Raw genomic sequence first — 15,730 nt, 5'->3', positions numbered from 1 at the left:
GTTGCAGGCAGAAAAAGACATAGAACTAGCTATGATTAATGCTCAAAGTCTTAGACCAGAATCCTATGGCCCTATACAAGATAATGTTGTAAAACCTAGTTTGCTTGTTTATCGGGAAGAAGACATCTTCTACTTTGTTAGGTTTGAACGGGTAGCTGAGTTGCTTGGTGTGGACAAAGATAGCTATGCGGTAAGATTAGGTAGCCTACTGAGTGGGAAACTGGTACATATTTATAAGTCCCTGTCTGCCGACATCACTAGAGATTATTACTCTTTGTTGAAGCAAGCTCTCTTGCGAGGGTTTAACAAGACTTCTGATGGTTATCGGTGTTGATTTCCGCAGAGCAAAGATTAGGACAGGGGAAACATACCAGCAATTTTCAATCCACCTGGGTCGTTTGTTTCAACAATGGCTAGAGGCGTCAGAGGTTGAAGAAACCTTTGTGTCTCTGACTAACTTTATGATATTGGATCAGTTTCTGTCTTCTCTACAGCCAGACCTGAGAATATTCATCAAGGAACGCAGGCCAGCGACGCTAGAAGCTGTAGAACTTGCTGACAACTGGGCGTCCGCTCGCAATGCCTACCCCAAGTCTCCCACTTCCCCAGTGAAGAACATGAAACCTCCGTCCTCCAAGGAACCAATCCCAGGAGTAGAGAGGAGTTCACCGGCCATGCTGTGCCACAACTGCGGAGAAGGGCACATTCGTTCTCGCTGTCCCAGGAATCCCCGCGCCTTCAAATCTACCGAAATGCATCAGCCCAGCTACAAGGTCGGATTCAGTTTCGAAGACCGGAGCTGTCCCAGTTATTGTGTCAGCGGAACGATAAATGGGTCTTGGGCATCTACTATCATCAGAGGACACCGGTTGCTCGTATATTGTTGTCTCTGAGGAAGCCCTGCCTGACGCTGACGTCTCCAGCTGCTCGAAGGTTAGTGTCGCCGATTACTTAGGTCGTGTTGACCAGTTCCCTGTCGTTAGGTGCTACCTGCGTGCCCCTATTTTATTGGTTGGTCTGATGTGGTAAGAGCGCCCATTAAATTCGCAGTGTTCTCATTGGTAATGTTCCCGGAGTTCGTGACCCTAATGACCCGGAACCCTTAAAACTCTCCTCGCCACCTAACCACGTCGCCTCGCCACCTTCACACCCACCTCACCTTCAGCAAAGGTCCAAGCTGTAGAGACTGCATCCCCTGGTTTTGCCGAAATTGCAGCCACTGACTCGCCCAAGGAATTCACTAAGCTTCAAGACTCGTGTACAACTCTGACGCGGGTGAAGAGAAGGTGACTTCCGGGGAGTAGGACCAGGCTAGAGATGGGTCTGTTTACAAGTTTGTTTGTATTGATGGTCTGTTGCATAGGTCTTGTGTCATCCAAGCAACCAGCAAAGTAGGTAAGTTTTTGCTGGTTGTTCCTACTGATTGTCGTAACATCATACTCTCTGTAGCTCACGAGAGCCCCCTAGCAGGACACTTTTCTCACAGGAAGACTTATATAAGATTGTTGATCAATTTTATTTGCCAGGTATGGGAGTGGATATTAGAGCTTTTTGTAGGAGTTGTGATCGGTGCCAGCGTATGTCTGCCAAGGGTAGAGTCCGTCCTGTTCCTCTTAAACCTTTACCCATCATTACAGAACCATTTTCTCGGGTAGCCATAGATTTGGTTGGACTGCTCTCACCCCCTTCCTCTGAGGGGCACAGGTATGGTCTCACTTTGATTGATTTTGCCACCGGGTTTCCTGAGGCCTTGCCCTTGAAGGAAATTGATTCTATTTCTTTGGCTGAAGCGTTGCTTGTGATCTTCTCTCGGGTAGGTATACCACGTGAAATTTTGTCAGATAGGGGGGCCCAGTTTACCTCTCAGTTGATGGCGGAGCTTCACAAGTTGCGAAGAGTTAAGCCTTTATTTACCACCCCCTTTCACCCTAGTGGTAATGGACGATTTGAGAGACTGTATGGGCCACTGAAAGCGTCGCTGCGGAAATTGTGCACCGACAAACCAAGGGAGTGGCACCGCTTTCTTGTCCCCACTCTATTTACGCTGAGAGAAATTCCTAGTGACCGGACCGGGTTCTCGGCGTTCGAGTTACTGTACAGCTGAGCCGTGAGAGGCCCGCTCTCGGTGTTAAGGGATCTGTGGGAGGACACAAGTATTGAAGACGACGAGCAGACTCACTACCAGTATGTCAATGAATTATGGGACAAACTTTCATAGTGTGCCAAGATCGCCGTTCAGAATGCTGACATTAGTAACACCAAATATAAGGCCTATTTCGACGTCAAATTACAGGATCGTCAATTCATTCCGGGGATGAAGTGTTAGTGCTCCTGCCTGATAAGAAGAGTAAGTTGCTTGTTTCCTGGAATGGACCTTACAAAGTCCTCGAGAAGTGGAGTAGAGTAAATTACATCATTGACGAACCGAAGGGCCCTAAATTATACCATGATAATTTATTAAATATATATCATCGTAGGGCCCACATTAACTTTGCTCATGTCCTTGATGACGTTCCCAAGCTCGAAGCAGTCGAGGCACTACCCTGCGAGGGTTCGTGTGAAGTTCAGGCACCAGACTCGGATGATCTCAGTTGCCAGCTACCGATAACACCAGATGGTATAGTAGAATCCCCTACGACTGACAATGGGCCAGCACTTAAACCTGGACTGAAGTGGATCCAACGTGCAGACATTGAGGACCTAATTACTAACTTTGAGGATGTATTTTCAGACGTCCCGGAATGCACGTCCACTGTACACCATGACATCCTCCTTGCAACCACTGAGTGTGTGCAGGCCAAAGTTTATCCTGTCCCTATTCATCTCCGGAGTTATTTTAAAGAAGAGGTCGACCGTCTACTTGAGCAGGGAATCATCCAATTGTCATCTCCTCACTGCTCTCTTGTTGTTATGGTGCATAAACGGGCTGGTACTTTTAGGATGGCCATTGACTATAGGGCGTTAAATGCGGTAACTGTCTTTCATGCCAAGCCCGCCTGTTCTATGGAGAAAGACTTGCATAAGTTCTCAGGGGCGAAGTACTTCTCGGAATAAGATGTATGTAAAGTTTATTACCAGGTGCCCTTAACTGAACGCGCTAAACCACTAACTGCTTCTCCTACTCGTAGAGGATTGATGGAATTCTACCGATTTCCCTTCGGGCTGGTGACTGCCTGTGCCACGTACATCAGGCTGATGCGCATCGTCCTTGTTGGTTTGCCTAGAGTTTCTTTTTATTTTGACAACATCTTCATATATTCCTCGGATTGGCAGAAACATCTTGGCGACATTAAAGCTGTCCTAGGGAGGCTACGGGAGCATACTTTGACGATAAAACCATCTAAATGCCGGTTTGGGTTTAAGTCGATTCATTATCTTGGATTCGTGTTAGATGGTTGGCATCTTCGTTCCCAATCAGATAAAATAGAAGCCCTTTGTGAGGTGTGTCCTCCTACTACTAAGAAACTCCTTAGTTTTCTTGGTATAATCTCTTTTTATAAAGCTTTCATTCCCCGGGCATCTGAGTTTACCGGACTCTTATCTGACCTGCTAAGGAAAGGCCACCGGGAGACTCTTGTCTGGAGCGACGACCTGCTGGCCAGATTTAATCATCTCAAGGATTCTCTGTCCACCAAGCCTATTCTTAAGTTACCTGATCACCGCTTGACATTCGTTATTAGGACGGAAGCTTCCAGTCATGGCCTAGGAGCCGTTCTCCTCCATTATGTTCAGGCCTGTCCTCATCCAGCAGCGTATGCCAGCAGGAAGTTATTAGACAGGGAGAAGAGGCACTCGACCATTGAACGTGAGTGCCAAGCTATTTTGTTAGGGGTTTTGAGATTGGATTATTACTTGAGCTGAAAAGAATTTATCCTGGAAGTTGACCACAAGCCCTTGCTGTATTTAAATACCTTCAAAGGGCCAAATGGCAGATTGTTAAGGTGGGCTCTAAGTCTGCAGGGGTAAAGGTTTCGTGTTGTTCACGTCGTCGGGAAAGACAACCTTGGGGCACATTTTTTGAGCAGGTCTACTGTATAGCTAACCATTTGTTGCAGGATTACGTTTTGTTGTACTAATCTTAAGTTTTAATCTACCTTACAGTAGACTTTTGTTGGGGGAGCTGCGTAAGGGCTGTAACAAGAGGGATGATTGTCCGCCGCTCGTTTGCTTCTTCGCGGCCCCATTGGGGATGGGGAGGGGGTGGCCGGTAATAAAGTCACAGGAAAAAAAGTCACAGAAAAAAGTCACAATTTTGGCTAGGAAAAAAAGTCACAGGAAAAAAAGTCACAATGAATTTATGGTGGCCGGTAATAAAGGTTAGGTTAGGTTACCATCAGTTCTGCATATTCCTTTACTGAAACTGATTGACATATTAACCTTAAAAAATGTGAGAATTCGATAGTTAACTTTTCTTTTTTTCCTGTGACTTTTTTTCCTGTGACTTTTTTTGTGACTTTTTTACCTGTGACTTTTACCTGGATTCGAGTAGGAAGACGGGGGTGAGAAGGTCGCTGCTGCCTAGTCGTACACCAGACACTATCCAGCCTTAACCACAGCTGCACTTCCCCCGCGATTCGATTCCAACTCTGGTTCTGTACTCATCTGAGGTTCCTGGGGCTCGTGGGCTGATTCCCCAGTCCTTCACTATTCGGCTGTCAACTCCGGACACCTACTCCAGCTACTACGGCGGCTGCCACGTCATCGCCACTTCCTCCACGCCCTATCCACTGTCCGTGCCCTAGCGTCTCTTCTGTGTGGGAAGACATCGCCCACCAACGCCGGCACCGAGTGAGGAAGCTGCCCTGGACCTTGCCCCTGAGAGCTGACCACCGCGGTACCAGAACATTCCACCGGGCTGGTTAGGAGTATTCATCTGCAGCCGTATGAAATACCTGTAATTTGTTGTATGTATTATTTTGTTTCAAGTCATTGTTTGACTCCTGTGCTGTTTATTTAATATTTGTGTGAGTGGTGTCAGAGTTAAATTATTGTGATTATTTTCGTCGTAAAGTGATGTCATCTCTAAGGGTTGCTTGTTACCCCTTGGAAACCCGTGGTTCTTGATTTTCCTTTTTATAAGATCCTGATTAGGCTGGCAAGGGTTTTATATCCTACGGGCCAGGCCTTTACAGTCAGGTGGGCCGAGTCCTAAGAGGTCCCAAGTAAACTTGTTCTTTAGGACCAAGGTCTGTTAAGATTAGGACCGTTAAGACTGGGGCCCATGTGGCCGTCACCAGCGAGGCAGGGTTTTCTTCACAAACTCACTAAGCCTCACACATGTACGATACAGTAGTATATATTAAGTCGTCTCAGGTTAATGTCATTTAATGGTAAGGTGTGTAGAGTAATTATAAATCTTTCATATATTAGATAATCTATCCTTATACTGTGCCTGCTGAATGAGGTACATTACCTCTAAAGCATTATCATACTGACAAGGAGATACATACCCGAGTGATTCATCGTCATCACATACCCCAGTGATTCATAATCAACCAAGAAAAACCTGATGAGAAAATACACAATTCCTTTCTCACAATTCTTTTTTTTCCACTTGGTGTACATACATTCACCGAGTTTGTTGCATAACCCGTTAATTGTTGGCTGTAGAAGGTTGTGAGACGAGGTACACCTTGAAAGATAGGCGGCGACAACGGAGGAGGACGACGACGAGGAGGAAAAGGACACCCTGCACACATTTTCCTCTCTTAGGTCTGGTGGCTCAAAGATTCGTTAACAGGACTTATGAGGAGGCATTGAACTTGTTCCTTTAGATAAAACAATATAAAAAATAGAGGCCAAAATGGTGTTGAAACGAGTGATTCTCATCCTATCATCCTAAACTGGAAGGAAGAAATTAACACACGATTTACAATTTACGGATAATCCTTCTATCCGGCCTTAAAACGCCATGGATTCACGCCGGATTAGGATAATTTTCTTGTTCTTACTGCTATAATTCAATGGTAAAATAAACTTAACTTCACTTTAGACGTCCTTCATTTACCTTACCTAAAGTTTACCTAGGCGGGTTAGTACTGGTGATATAAGTTTATCTAAGGGTTTGGTCTATACTGTACATATACCTGGGTGGGCTAATCCCCGTAAAAAAAATAAAAAAAATAAATACACAACGGTTCAAATTCTCGAGATTTTTTTTTGAAATTATCACTGTCAGGCTACACCCACTATGTGTCAGGCTACACCCACTATGTGTCAGGCTACACCCATTATATGGCAGGCTACACCTACTGAGTGTCAAGCTATACCCACTATATGTCAGGCTACACTCCCTTTATGTCAGGCTACACCCACTGTGTCAGGCTACACCCACTATGTGTCAGGCTACACCCACTATGTGTCAGGCTACACCTACTATGTGTCATGTTACATCCACTATGTGTAAGGCTACACCCAATATGTATCAGGCTACACCCACTATGTGTCAGGCTACACCCATTATATGGCAGGCTACACCTACTGAGTGTCAAGCTATACCCACTATATGTCAGGCTACACTCCCTTTATGTCAGGCTACACCCACTATGTGTCAGGCTACACCTACTATGTGTCATGTTACATCCACTATGTGTAAGGCTACACCCAATATGTATCAGGCTACACCCACTATGTGTCAGGCTACACCCACAATGTGTCAGGCTACACCCACTTTGTATCAGGCTACACCCAATATGTGTCACGCTACACCTACTATGCGCCAGGTTAGACCCACTGTGTCAGGTTACACCTAATATGTCAGGCTAAACCTACTATTGTGTCATGTTAGATCAACGGCGTCAGGCTACACTCACTGTATATCAGACTAGACCCAATTTGTGTCAGGCTACACCAAATATGTGTTAGAGTAGACCTGCAAATAATACATTAAGAATCCATTGAGTTCATAGGGGAACTGTCTTCACTTTTTTTTTTTAATTTAACGTCAACTTGACCTACGCTGGGTGAAAGTGGTAGAATGTGATCATGTGCTGACCTCATCTTACGCAGCAGTTCTTAGGATGAGTTACAGATCATTAGTCCAGGTGAAATAAGGCTACCTCAGTTACCACGAGTGCGGCTTTAGCGTTGTATTTATCAAAATAGACTGTCACTGTTAAACAGCAAAAACAAAAAATGTATTAGTCTGGAGAGAGAGAGAGAGAGAATCGCTTCAGGTGAAGTATCCAGTCACTAAAACTTCTCGCAAATCTATCTGGGGCCATAACTGTGGCGGCCACAAGTACAGAGGACGACATAAAGCTGTTTACCTCATTTCAGATTGATTTACAAAGTTGTTCTAAGTTATCGCGAGGAAAAGAAATTTTGTACGGACAGATAACTAGGAGTGACTCCTGGTGTTCTCAATGTTGTTATAATGTCGGGCGCGTTAAAAAACTTAACCCACAGACAACAAAAGCAGACAAGTCACTAAAAAATCGTGACGTAATGCTTTATTGACCAATGTTATTACCTCAATTATATCGTAACTCTTATAAGCAACACGAATACCGAGTCACTAATGCACTGAAAGCCGGTTGTGACGAAGGTGAGGTAGAAAGAAGGGAGATGCTGAGTCTGTTGAGGACTCGGGGCTAATTGTCTGTGCTTTGGTGGTAGTGGTGGTGGTAGTAGTGTAGGTGATGATGATGATGATTATAATGGTAGTGATGATGATTATAATGGTAGTGATGATGATGGTGGTAGCGTAGGTGATGGTGATTGTATAGGTGGTGGTGGTGATAGTGTAAGTAGTGGTAGTGATGATATAGGTGGTATTGGTGTAGGTGGTAGTGGTGGTGGTATTGGTGGTTGTGGTATTAGTGATGGTGTAGATAGTAGTATTGGTGGTGGTGGTATTGGTGGTGGTGGTACTGGTGGTATTGGTAGTGGTGGTATTAGTGATGGTGGTGGTAGATATAATGGTGGTGGTTGTGTTGATAGTATTGGTGGTGGTGGTGTTAGTGATGGTGTAGGTAGTAGTAATGGTGGTGGTGGTATTGGTGGTGGTGGTACTGGTGGTATTGGTGGTGGTGGTATTGGTGGTGGTGTAGGTAGTACTCTAGGTGTTGATGGAGATGGTGATGGTGGTGTAGGTGGTGGTGATGGTGTAGGTGACGGTGGTGGTGTAGGTGGAATAGGTGGTGGTAATGGTGGCTGTGATAGTGTAGGTTGTGGTAGCAGTGTTGATGGCTAGAGCGGGTCAACTCCGGCTAACTAGCTAGTAGCTACCCTGGCCGGCCTGCGGGGGGAACCTCTACCTTGTCCTGCCCTCCCTTATTGGCCAACCGTCCATCACAACCATATAAAGTGACAGAAAGTGACGCTGTTTTGGTCACTACGACAGCATGGAGATCGATGAGACTGTGAGAGAGAGAGAGAGAGAGAGAGACTGCAGCATTAATACCGGGAGTGGGCCTCTCCTCTCTCTCCTTCTCTTACTCTTCCTCTTCAATGCTTGCTCTCACCCACTACAACCACCACCAACACACAACAAAAACAAGAATGTACGCTAGGAAACAGTATACTAGAGGGTGGCGGGGTTGGATGTTCGTTAGCTCGGCTGGTGGCTGAGGGAGGAGGGCAGGTCGACCACACTGCCACTTGGCTAGTGTGCCTGTCTGCTTCTTGTGGCAGTATCTATGAGTGTGCATAGTGCGTGCGTGATTGTATTTGTATAAATGTTTTTATCAATGCTCTTATGTGTTCGCCCGAGCATGTCTGTGTTAGTATAAATCCTTATGCACTAAAACATTTCATCCAACAAAATGAACCCCAAACTGCATAGCGACACATGAGTAAATTACAGTTTAAATTCCAGACACTTCGTAAAACTGTTGCTACCACACCCTGACCGACAGAAACAAACTTTGCCGCTTTATTTCGTTAATTCACCTGACAACAGAACGTCACAAAAACCCGCCAACGGATATAATGTCGTAAGCTGGGGTTAAGGTTGAAGTTTTTCCAATAATGCGTAAATATTTTTTTCAAACTAGCATCATGTTAATCGAGTTCGTGTCAAAAAAGAATACATTGATAAAATATATATATATATATATATATATATATATATATATATATATATATATATATATATATATATATATATATATATATATATATATATATATATATATATATATAAAACTACAGCCACATAGGAAAACACGAATTTGAAAATGCATTATGCGTTGACACATGCCCAGTAGGAAGCTAAGATCGTGATGTTCATATAACATCATTGGAGTAATGTCCCATCGAAATTCTACTCAAAAGTTAGGTAATTGTTATTCTACCATACCAGAACTAATAATAATTAAATCTAACCTTACAGAACTAAACCTATTCAAATCTACCCTAATTTAACCAAGGTTAACGTAACGTAATCTGTATTAACCATACCAAACTTGACCTAATCTAACCTAACATAATCTTACCGAAACTAATCTAAGTTAGCCAGCAAAACTAAAATCATTTCTATTAAAACCTGTTACACAAATGTACCTGACCGTATTTAAACCAAATAATGAAATTCACTTAGCGAATGCTTTGGGTACTTTATCCTAATAGGTAAGTAGGTAGTAGGCAGCTACCAAACAGGGAGGCACTACCGACTGGGAAGATATTGGAAGCATAATGTGTTGTCTAGTGGTAGACCCTGCTGCCATATGGCATCACGAAAATTGTGGCCAAGTCCCAGGTTGCTGATCTGACTTTCTGCCTCATTTACACACAATTGCAGGGTCTCAATTGTTTCTCTTACTTGGACAACACAACATATATAATGTATATAATTTCTCACTTTTGATTTATTCTTTTTAAATTTGTATTTATTTATGGTTATTATTTTGATTCTTTTGATTATTTTATTTGTATTAATTTGCTATTAATTTTATTAATTATTGTTGTAATAATAATAATAATAATAATATATTATTATTATTTTTATTATTATTATTATTATTATTATTACCCCCAAGGCCCCGATGTGGGTCAGCGACCTGTGCCCGGGTGGGCTAATCCCTGTAAAAAAAAAAAAGTTAGGTAGTTCAACTGTTGGCCGCGGGCAGCCAATGTGACGTCACGCCGTCTAGTTCTGATTGGCTGGTTCAGGAAAGGGAAAACCAGCCGGCATTTTCACCACCCTGGGGCCGGTCGCTATCTACAACTACCCCGTGCCAGACTGATCTTTTATAATCGCGAAAGTGGAAAAGTTCCTTAAAATTAGTTGTGGAAGGGACTAACCAAACTCAATACACGTCTGTCAACTAACCCAGAAATATGGATGTATATAGTCTGTTCATTAGAACCTTACAACTGAGGCCTAGGGTCAGTTTGTGTAGCAAAGCAGCTGAGGAAACTGCAGCTGGCCTATTAGCCCATTTATACTCGTAGGCAGCCCGTTTACACCTAATCCCTATCGCTTATATATCCGTCCATCCTACATTTAATTGAAGCTATCCAGCGTGTTCGAGTAAATGAGGATGTTCCGTAACTTGCAACACTCATCCACTTATCAACCAGTTTTTCTATCTCGCACCTAAATCTAAATTGGTCTAATTTAAAACCACTGCTACGAGTTCGCTCCTGGTTGGATAGTTGAAGGACCTTTATTCTATTACTTTTGTTTAACTCTGATTTCCATTTATACACCTCGATCATATTGTCGCCCCTCACTCTACGTCTCTCGAAGGAGTGCAAATTCAAATGCTTTAAATGGTCTCTATACTCACGGTTCCTAATGCGCGGGATTAGCCAAGTCATCCTTCTCCGAATGCTTCCCAATGGATTCGATATCCAGAACTGAACTGGATAATCCAAGTGAGGTCTCACAAGCGCAAGATTTAGTTTTAAGATAACTGCGCTAGTCTTGTAACTAACGTTCCTTTGTATAACCCAGGTACTTTGTTAAACTTGTTTCGAGCAGATACGATTTGTTGCCTTGGTTAAAGATCCCTACTTATCATTTCTCCTAAATCTTTCTCACAGTCGGATTTCTCTATAACATCGTTATTCATCTGTTATCTGGTTTCTCGATTCATATAATCTAGGCTAAGTAGTTTATACTTCCACATTATATTCCATCTGCCATTTTTCAGACCATGCGAATTTTTTTTTTAGATCTTCCTGTAGTTTTGGGGAGTCCTCGTCAGATTTAATTACACAACCAATTTTAGTGTCGTCAGCAAATTTACTTATGTTGCTGTGTACGCCTATATCTACGACATTTATGTATATAATAAAAAGTACCCCACTAGTGACGTTACCCTAATCGGATTTAGTGCCGTTAATGCTGACTCAGTTTCCTGTCCTGTAACTACGCCCTAATCCAGTTTAGCATATCTCCTCCAATTCCAAGAGCCTCCACTTTATGTATTGGTCTTTCGTAAGGAACCCTGTCGAAGGCTTTGAGAAAGTCGAGGTAAACCACATCATAATCGTGTCCGTCATCCAAGAGTTGAAAACAGGTGAAAAGAATAATAGATTTGTTAGACATGAACGTCCACTTGTGAATCCATGCTGGGAATCATTGGTCAACTTGTCTTTCTTGAGGTGATTTCGAATTGAGTTTGAAATTATTGCTTCCAGAAAATCGCCTACAATTACTGTTAAACTGATTGGATGGCAGTTAGAGGGTAGTGATCTATCTCCAATCTTGAAAACAGATTTTGGTACTAAACCCGTTTTTAATAAAATGTTACACAATTTTTCTAAGGGCAAACTAAGTTCTTCTTACATTCCTTTAATACTCTAGCACAGTGGTTCTCAACCTTGCTTGCCCCATGCACCCCTTTCACCATATGTCAGAATGTCATTCCCCCCTCCTTTCCAAGATTGTCTGCCTCAAAAAGTGCATTCCAAATAATATGCATATAATACTGAAAATCCTTTATTTTTTCCATATTAGTACATATACATTTACAATTTTACATGGATTATTTTTATAGTGGAGTCTTACAAATTAAATGCCAATTGAAAATGTTGATGGATTCATAAAACTTGAATAAAAGTAAAATAGTTTTTTGTATTTATAATGAATTACTTAACAGACCAAACTGAAGCATAATGCAATAAACAAAAAGTTCAATAGAATACCAGGATATTGTAAATTTGTAATTAATTTTATTCAGATGAAGATTGCAGTCAATGAGAAACCTGTGATTGTTTTTTCTTCGCCAATTCTGGGATACGCGGAGGAGTGCTTGAAAGGGCACAACGCAGGTCATTTTCTACCTCTAATCTACTACGTTGTGTATGTATATCATGTATGCTGGATTATGTATTATGTATGTATATTATGTATGTGCTCCATTTAGATTTATTCAGCCTAGCTAGCAGCGTGTGGCAATGTTATTACCATATCCCACACGCTTAATTAATGTGCCTGGCGACGTATGGAAGCTGCTAATGTATCACTTGCCATACGTCGTCTATGGTAGTTGACCAGGACCTTAGCTAGGGAGCAGTGCTATCCACCTCTGTGTACATACTCTTATCCAGTAAACCGAACCTACAAAACTATACAGGTGTTTGTGTTCTCTCCTGTATATAGAACTTATTACCCAGAACATCTAACATGGCGCAGTGCGTAGTTTTACTGGATTATTACGAGTGATTAGTGCAAGTTTGTGGAAAGCCGGCTGATGGATCCCCGCCTTGGGTCAACCCCGCGTCATCCCTCGAAGAATTTCGCAACTTTGAGCAGTGTCAGTGACAGTGATTTTCTGTGAAGTGTTAAGTGCATTGTGTGTTTCGTGCCATTCATGTGTGACCTTGTTCGAACGGATTTCCAAGGTATACGGCATGTTCCGGGCATTTGTGGGGTGTAGAGCTCAGCGCACCCTCCTCTGACCGTTTACAGAGAGCGACTGAGCTACTCCTATCTCCACCCCCCTCCCTCACAGCGCCGCCTCCACCCCCCCTCACAGCTGGGGCGAGACGCTCTGCCTGCCTGGGACACACACACATACATGTACTAACACTTGCTGACCGCGCGGCTTCATTATATATATTTTATATATATAACCTACTTATCTGTGTATTTAATTAAATTTTTTGTCTGAAATCTTGTTGATACGACGGGCTGACCGGTCAACACTGATTTAAGACACAGTACACAGATAAAGTAGTTATGTCTCATGCCTTACGTAGCCGTGGACCCAGCGCCTGGATGAGTCAAGCGGATGATAGTCCCCCAGAGATGGATGACCAGGCCGGCCCAGCTCCCACAACATCGCGCAGCCCTTCACCTCAACATTCAGCGTTATCTCCAGAGATAATTGCCTTAATGAAGTTTATGAGAGATGAGAGACGCGAGGATGAAGCTCACAGACGTTTGGCGGATGAGCACAGAAGGCAAGCAGAGGCAGAACGAGACCACCAACGGAGAATGGAAGACAGTGCACGGTTGGAAGCCTTGATATCTCGCCTCCCTGTTAACCAAGCCCCTGGCTCTAACACTGCCTCGGTACTGAATGGTTCAGATACCTCATCCATGCTTCCTTCACGCCCCCCAGCCCCACCTAAAGCAGCAGCTCAAACGCCGCCCATCTTGGAGCCTGATGTAAATTTCCAGACTTTTCGCGAATGGCGGCGGCGGAGGGCTGATTACGCTACAATGGTGGATCTCCAGAGTTTGTCACAGCCTAAACAACTCATCCAGCTGCGTATGTGCCTGTCCTTGGAAGTTCAGCGTGTCTTAGAACATACGTTGCAGGTACCCCCAACCTCTTCGCTGTCTGTAGAGGAGGTACTGGACGTTCTACAACGGCACATCAAAGGACAGCAGAATGAAGCTCTGCGCAGGAGGGAATTGTTTAGCTGCAGACAGATGGAGGGTGAGTCTTTTGACGCCTTTTATGTACGTCTTAAGAGAGCCTCGGAAGAGGTAGATATATGTCTAGGCCACCACCAGCAGTGCGAGGAGACCCAGTTGAAGCAGGTGATCTTGATGGGTGTTAAGGACGAAGAACTTGTCCAACGCCTCACCTCCCTCGACTCTTCCTCTTCTCTTCAGGATGTGTTGACGATATGTCGCTCCTATGAGGCTGCCAGGTGTGCCACCTCTGCCATCCGAGCTCCCCCTACAGCTGTACGCGCTGTTTCCCGGTACAAGAAGGACAAGAAGTCTGCTCCTACGCCTTCGCCCACCACGTCCACGCCCGGTTCAATTTGCAACAACTGTGGTAAGCAGCACGGAACACAGGTATGTCCAGCTGCTCAGTCTACCTGCAACAGTTGTGACCGTATGGGCCACTGGTCGCTCACAGTGCGGTGCCCAGCTAAGTACGTACAGTGCAATGTGTGCGGTCGTCTGGGCCACTATGACAAGTGTTGCCCTACCCACGAACCCAAGGGACAGCGTCGGCGGAAGCTTCGGCGCCCTTCTACCAGTGAGGGCCGCCCACAGTCGCCAAATCAGAGGCACGACGACCCTGGACAAAGCCCGACCCATTTTAGGAGGGTGTACTCCTCGCATCCCAGGACCAAAGTCCCCCAGTACATCAGCGTCATCGTGACCTGCGGCGGTGTGTCATCCCGTCTTCAGATGTTGCCCGACACCGGCGCTGATGCTACAGTCATCGGTCCCCAGCATTTGCGATGCTTGGGGCTCTCTCCAAGCGATCTAGGACCGCCTCCCGAGGACCTCTGCGTCATGGCAGATGGTTCACAGATGGCCCCAGCCCTGGGTTCACTCTATGCACATATCACCTTTGGCAACAGGTCGTGTCAGGCCTGGATTGACGTGCATAATGGTGTCCCGACTCCCTTGCTGTCCTACAGACATTGTCAAGAGTTGGCCATCATCTCCCAGGACTTCCCAACACCGATTCTCGAGGTAAATTACGCCAACAGGGTGCACGAAGGGAGCAGCAACTACCCTGCTGCCGCCCTACCCCTACCTCTGGCCAGTGACACCCCTCCTTCGGTAGTTGTCCCTGCTGCATCACGTCCCCACGCCTTGGCTCGCCTTCACGACAGTCACCGTGGAGCTGAGGCCACCAAACGACGTGCACGACAGACTGTGTTCCGGCCTGGCATCGACCCCGACATCTCCAATGCTGTCCAGGTGTGTAAGCCCCGCCACGTATTACAACCCAGCCAGCAGCAGGTACCCTTCATGAGTGACGACAACCCCACCCGCCCCTTTGAGTCTGTGTCGGCCGACTTTTTCTGTGTGTCAGGAAAGTCCTTCCTGGTTATCATCGACCGTCTCTCTGGTTGGCCGGTTGTCATCAAGGGCGGTAATGACACGACGTCTGCCGCCACCATCAGCAAGTTCCGCCACTACTTCCGTGACGTGGGCGTTCCTGTGCGCCTGCGAACCGACGGAGGGCCTCAGTTCACAAGCCGGGACTTTGCTGTGTTCCTCGACCGATGGGGAGTCCGGCATGTGTTGTCATCGCCCCATTACCCGCAATCCAATGGCCACGCTGAGGCTGCTGTCAAATCCCTGAAGCACCTCATCCTTAAGGTGGCCCCTTCTGGGAACATTGACTGCGAGGCCTTCGACCTGGGTCTTCTTGAACTCCGCAACACACCTAACTACACCGGACGCTCCCCTGCCCAGGTTTTGTATGGACGCCCCCTTCGTTCTTGTGTCCCTGCTCACCCTCAATCCTTCTCCAAGGAGTGGCAGGCCAAGACAGAGGACTGTGATCGCCGAGCCGCCGAACGTGTTCAGGACGTCGTCGCCCGCTACAACGACCACGCCCGTTCTCCCCCCAGG

At 45.2% G+C, this 15,730-nt stretch overlaps 2 protein-coding genes across 2 annotated transcripts in view; one reads left to right on the top strand and one right to left on the bottom strand.

Annotated features, from left to right (window-relative positions):
* The window catches only part of LOC121880119 (potassium voltage-gated channel protein Shaker-like), a 130,248-nt gene that overhangs the window by 19,324 nt on the left and 95,194 nt on the right, over window positions 1-15,730 (bottom strand).
* Window positions 6,336-6,752, top strand: LOC121880120 (salivary glue protein Sgs-4-like). The gene has a single exon (XM_042387177.1). It carries the CDS (start codon window positions 6,336-6,338, stop codon window positions 6,750-6,752), a length of 417 nt encoding a protein of 138 aa, XP_042243111.1.

The sequence above is a fragment of the Homarus americanus genome, unplaced genomic scaffold, assembly GCF_018991925.1.
Source record: "Homarus americanus isolate GMGI-L3 unplaced genomic scaffold, GMGI_Hamer_2.0 scaffold30108, whole genome shotgun sequence".
Lineage (NCBI taxonomy): Eukaryota > Metazoa > Arthropoda > Malacostraca > Decapoda > Nephropidae > Homarus > Homarus americanus.
The sequence above is the reverse complement of the archived record's forward strand: the minus strand, read 5'-3'. Positions and strand labels throughout refer to the sequence as shown.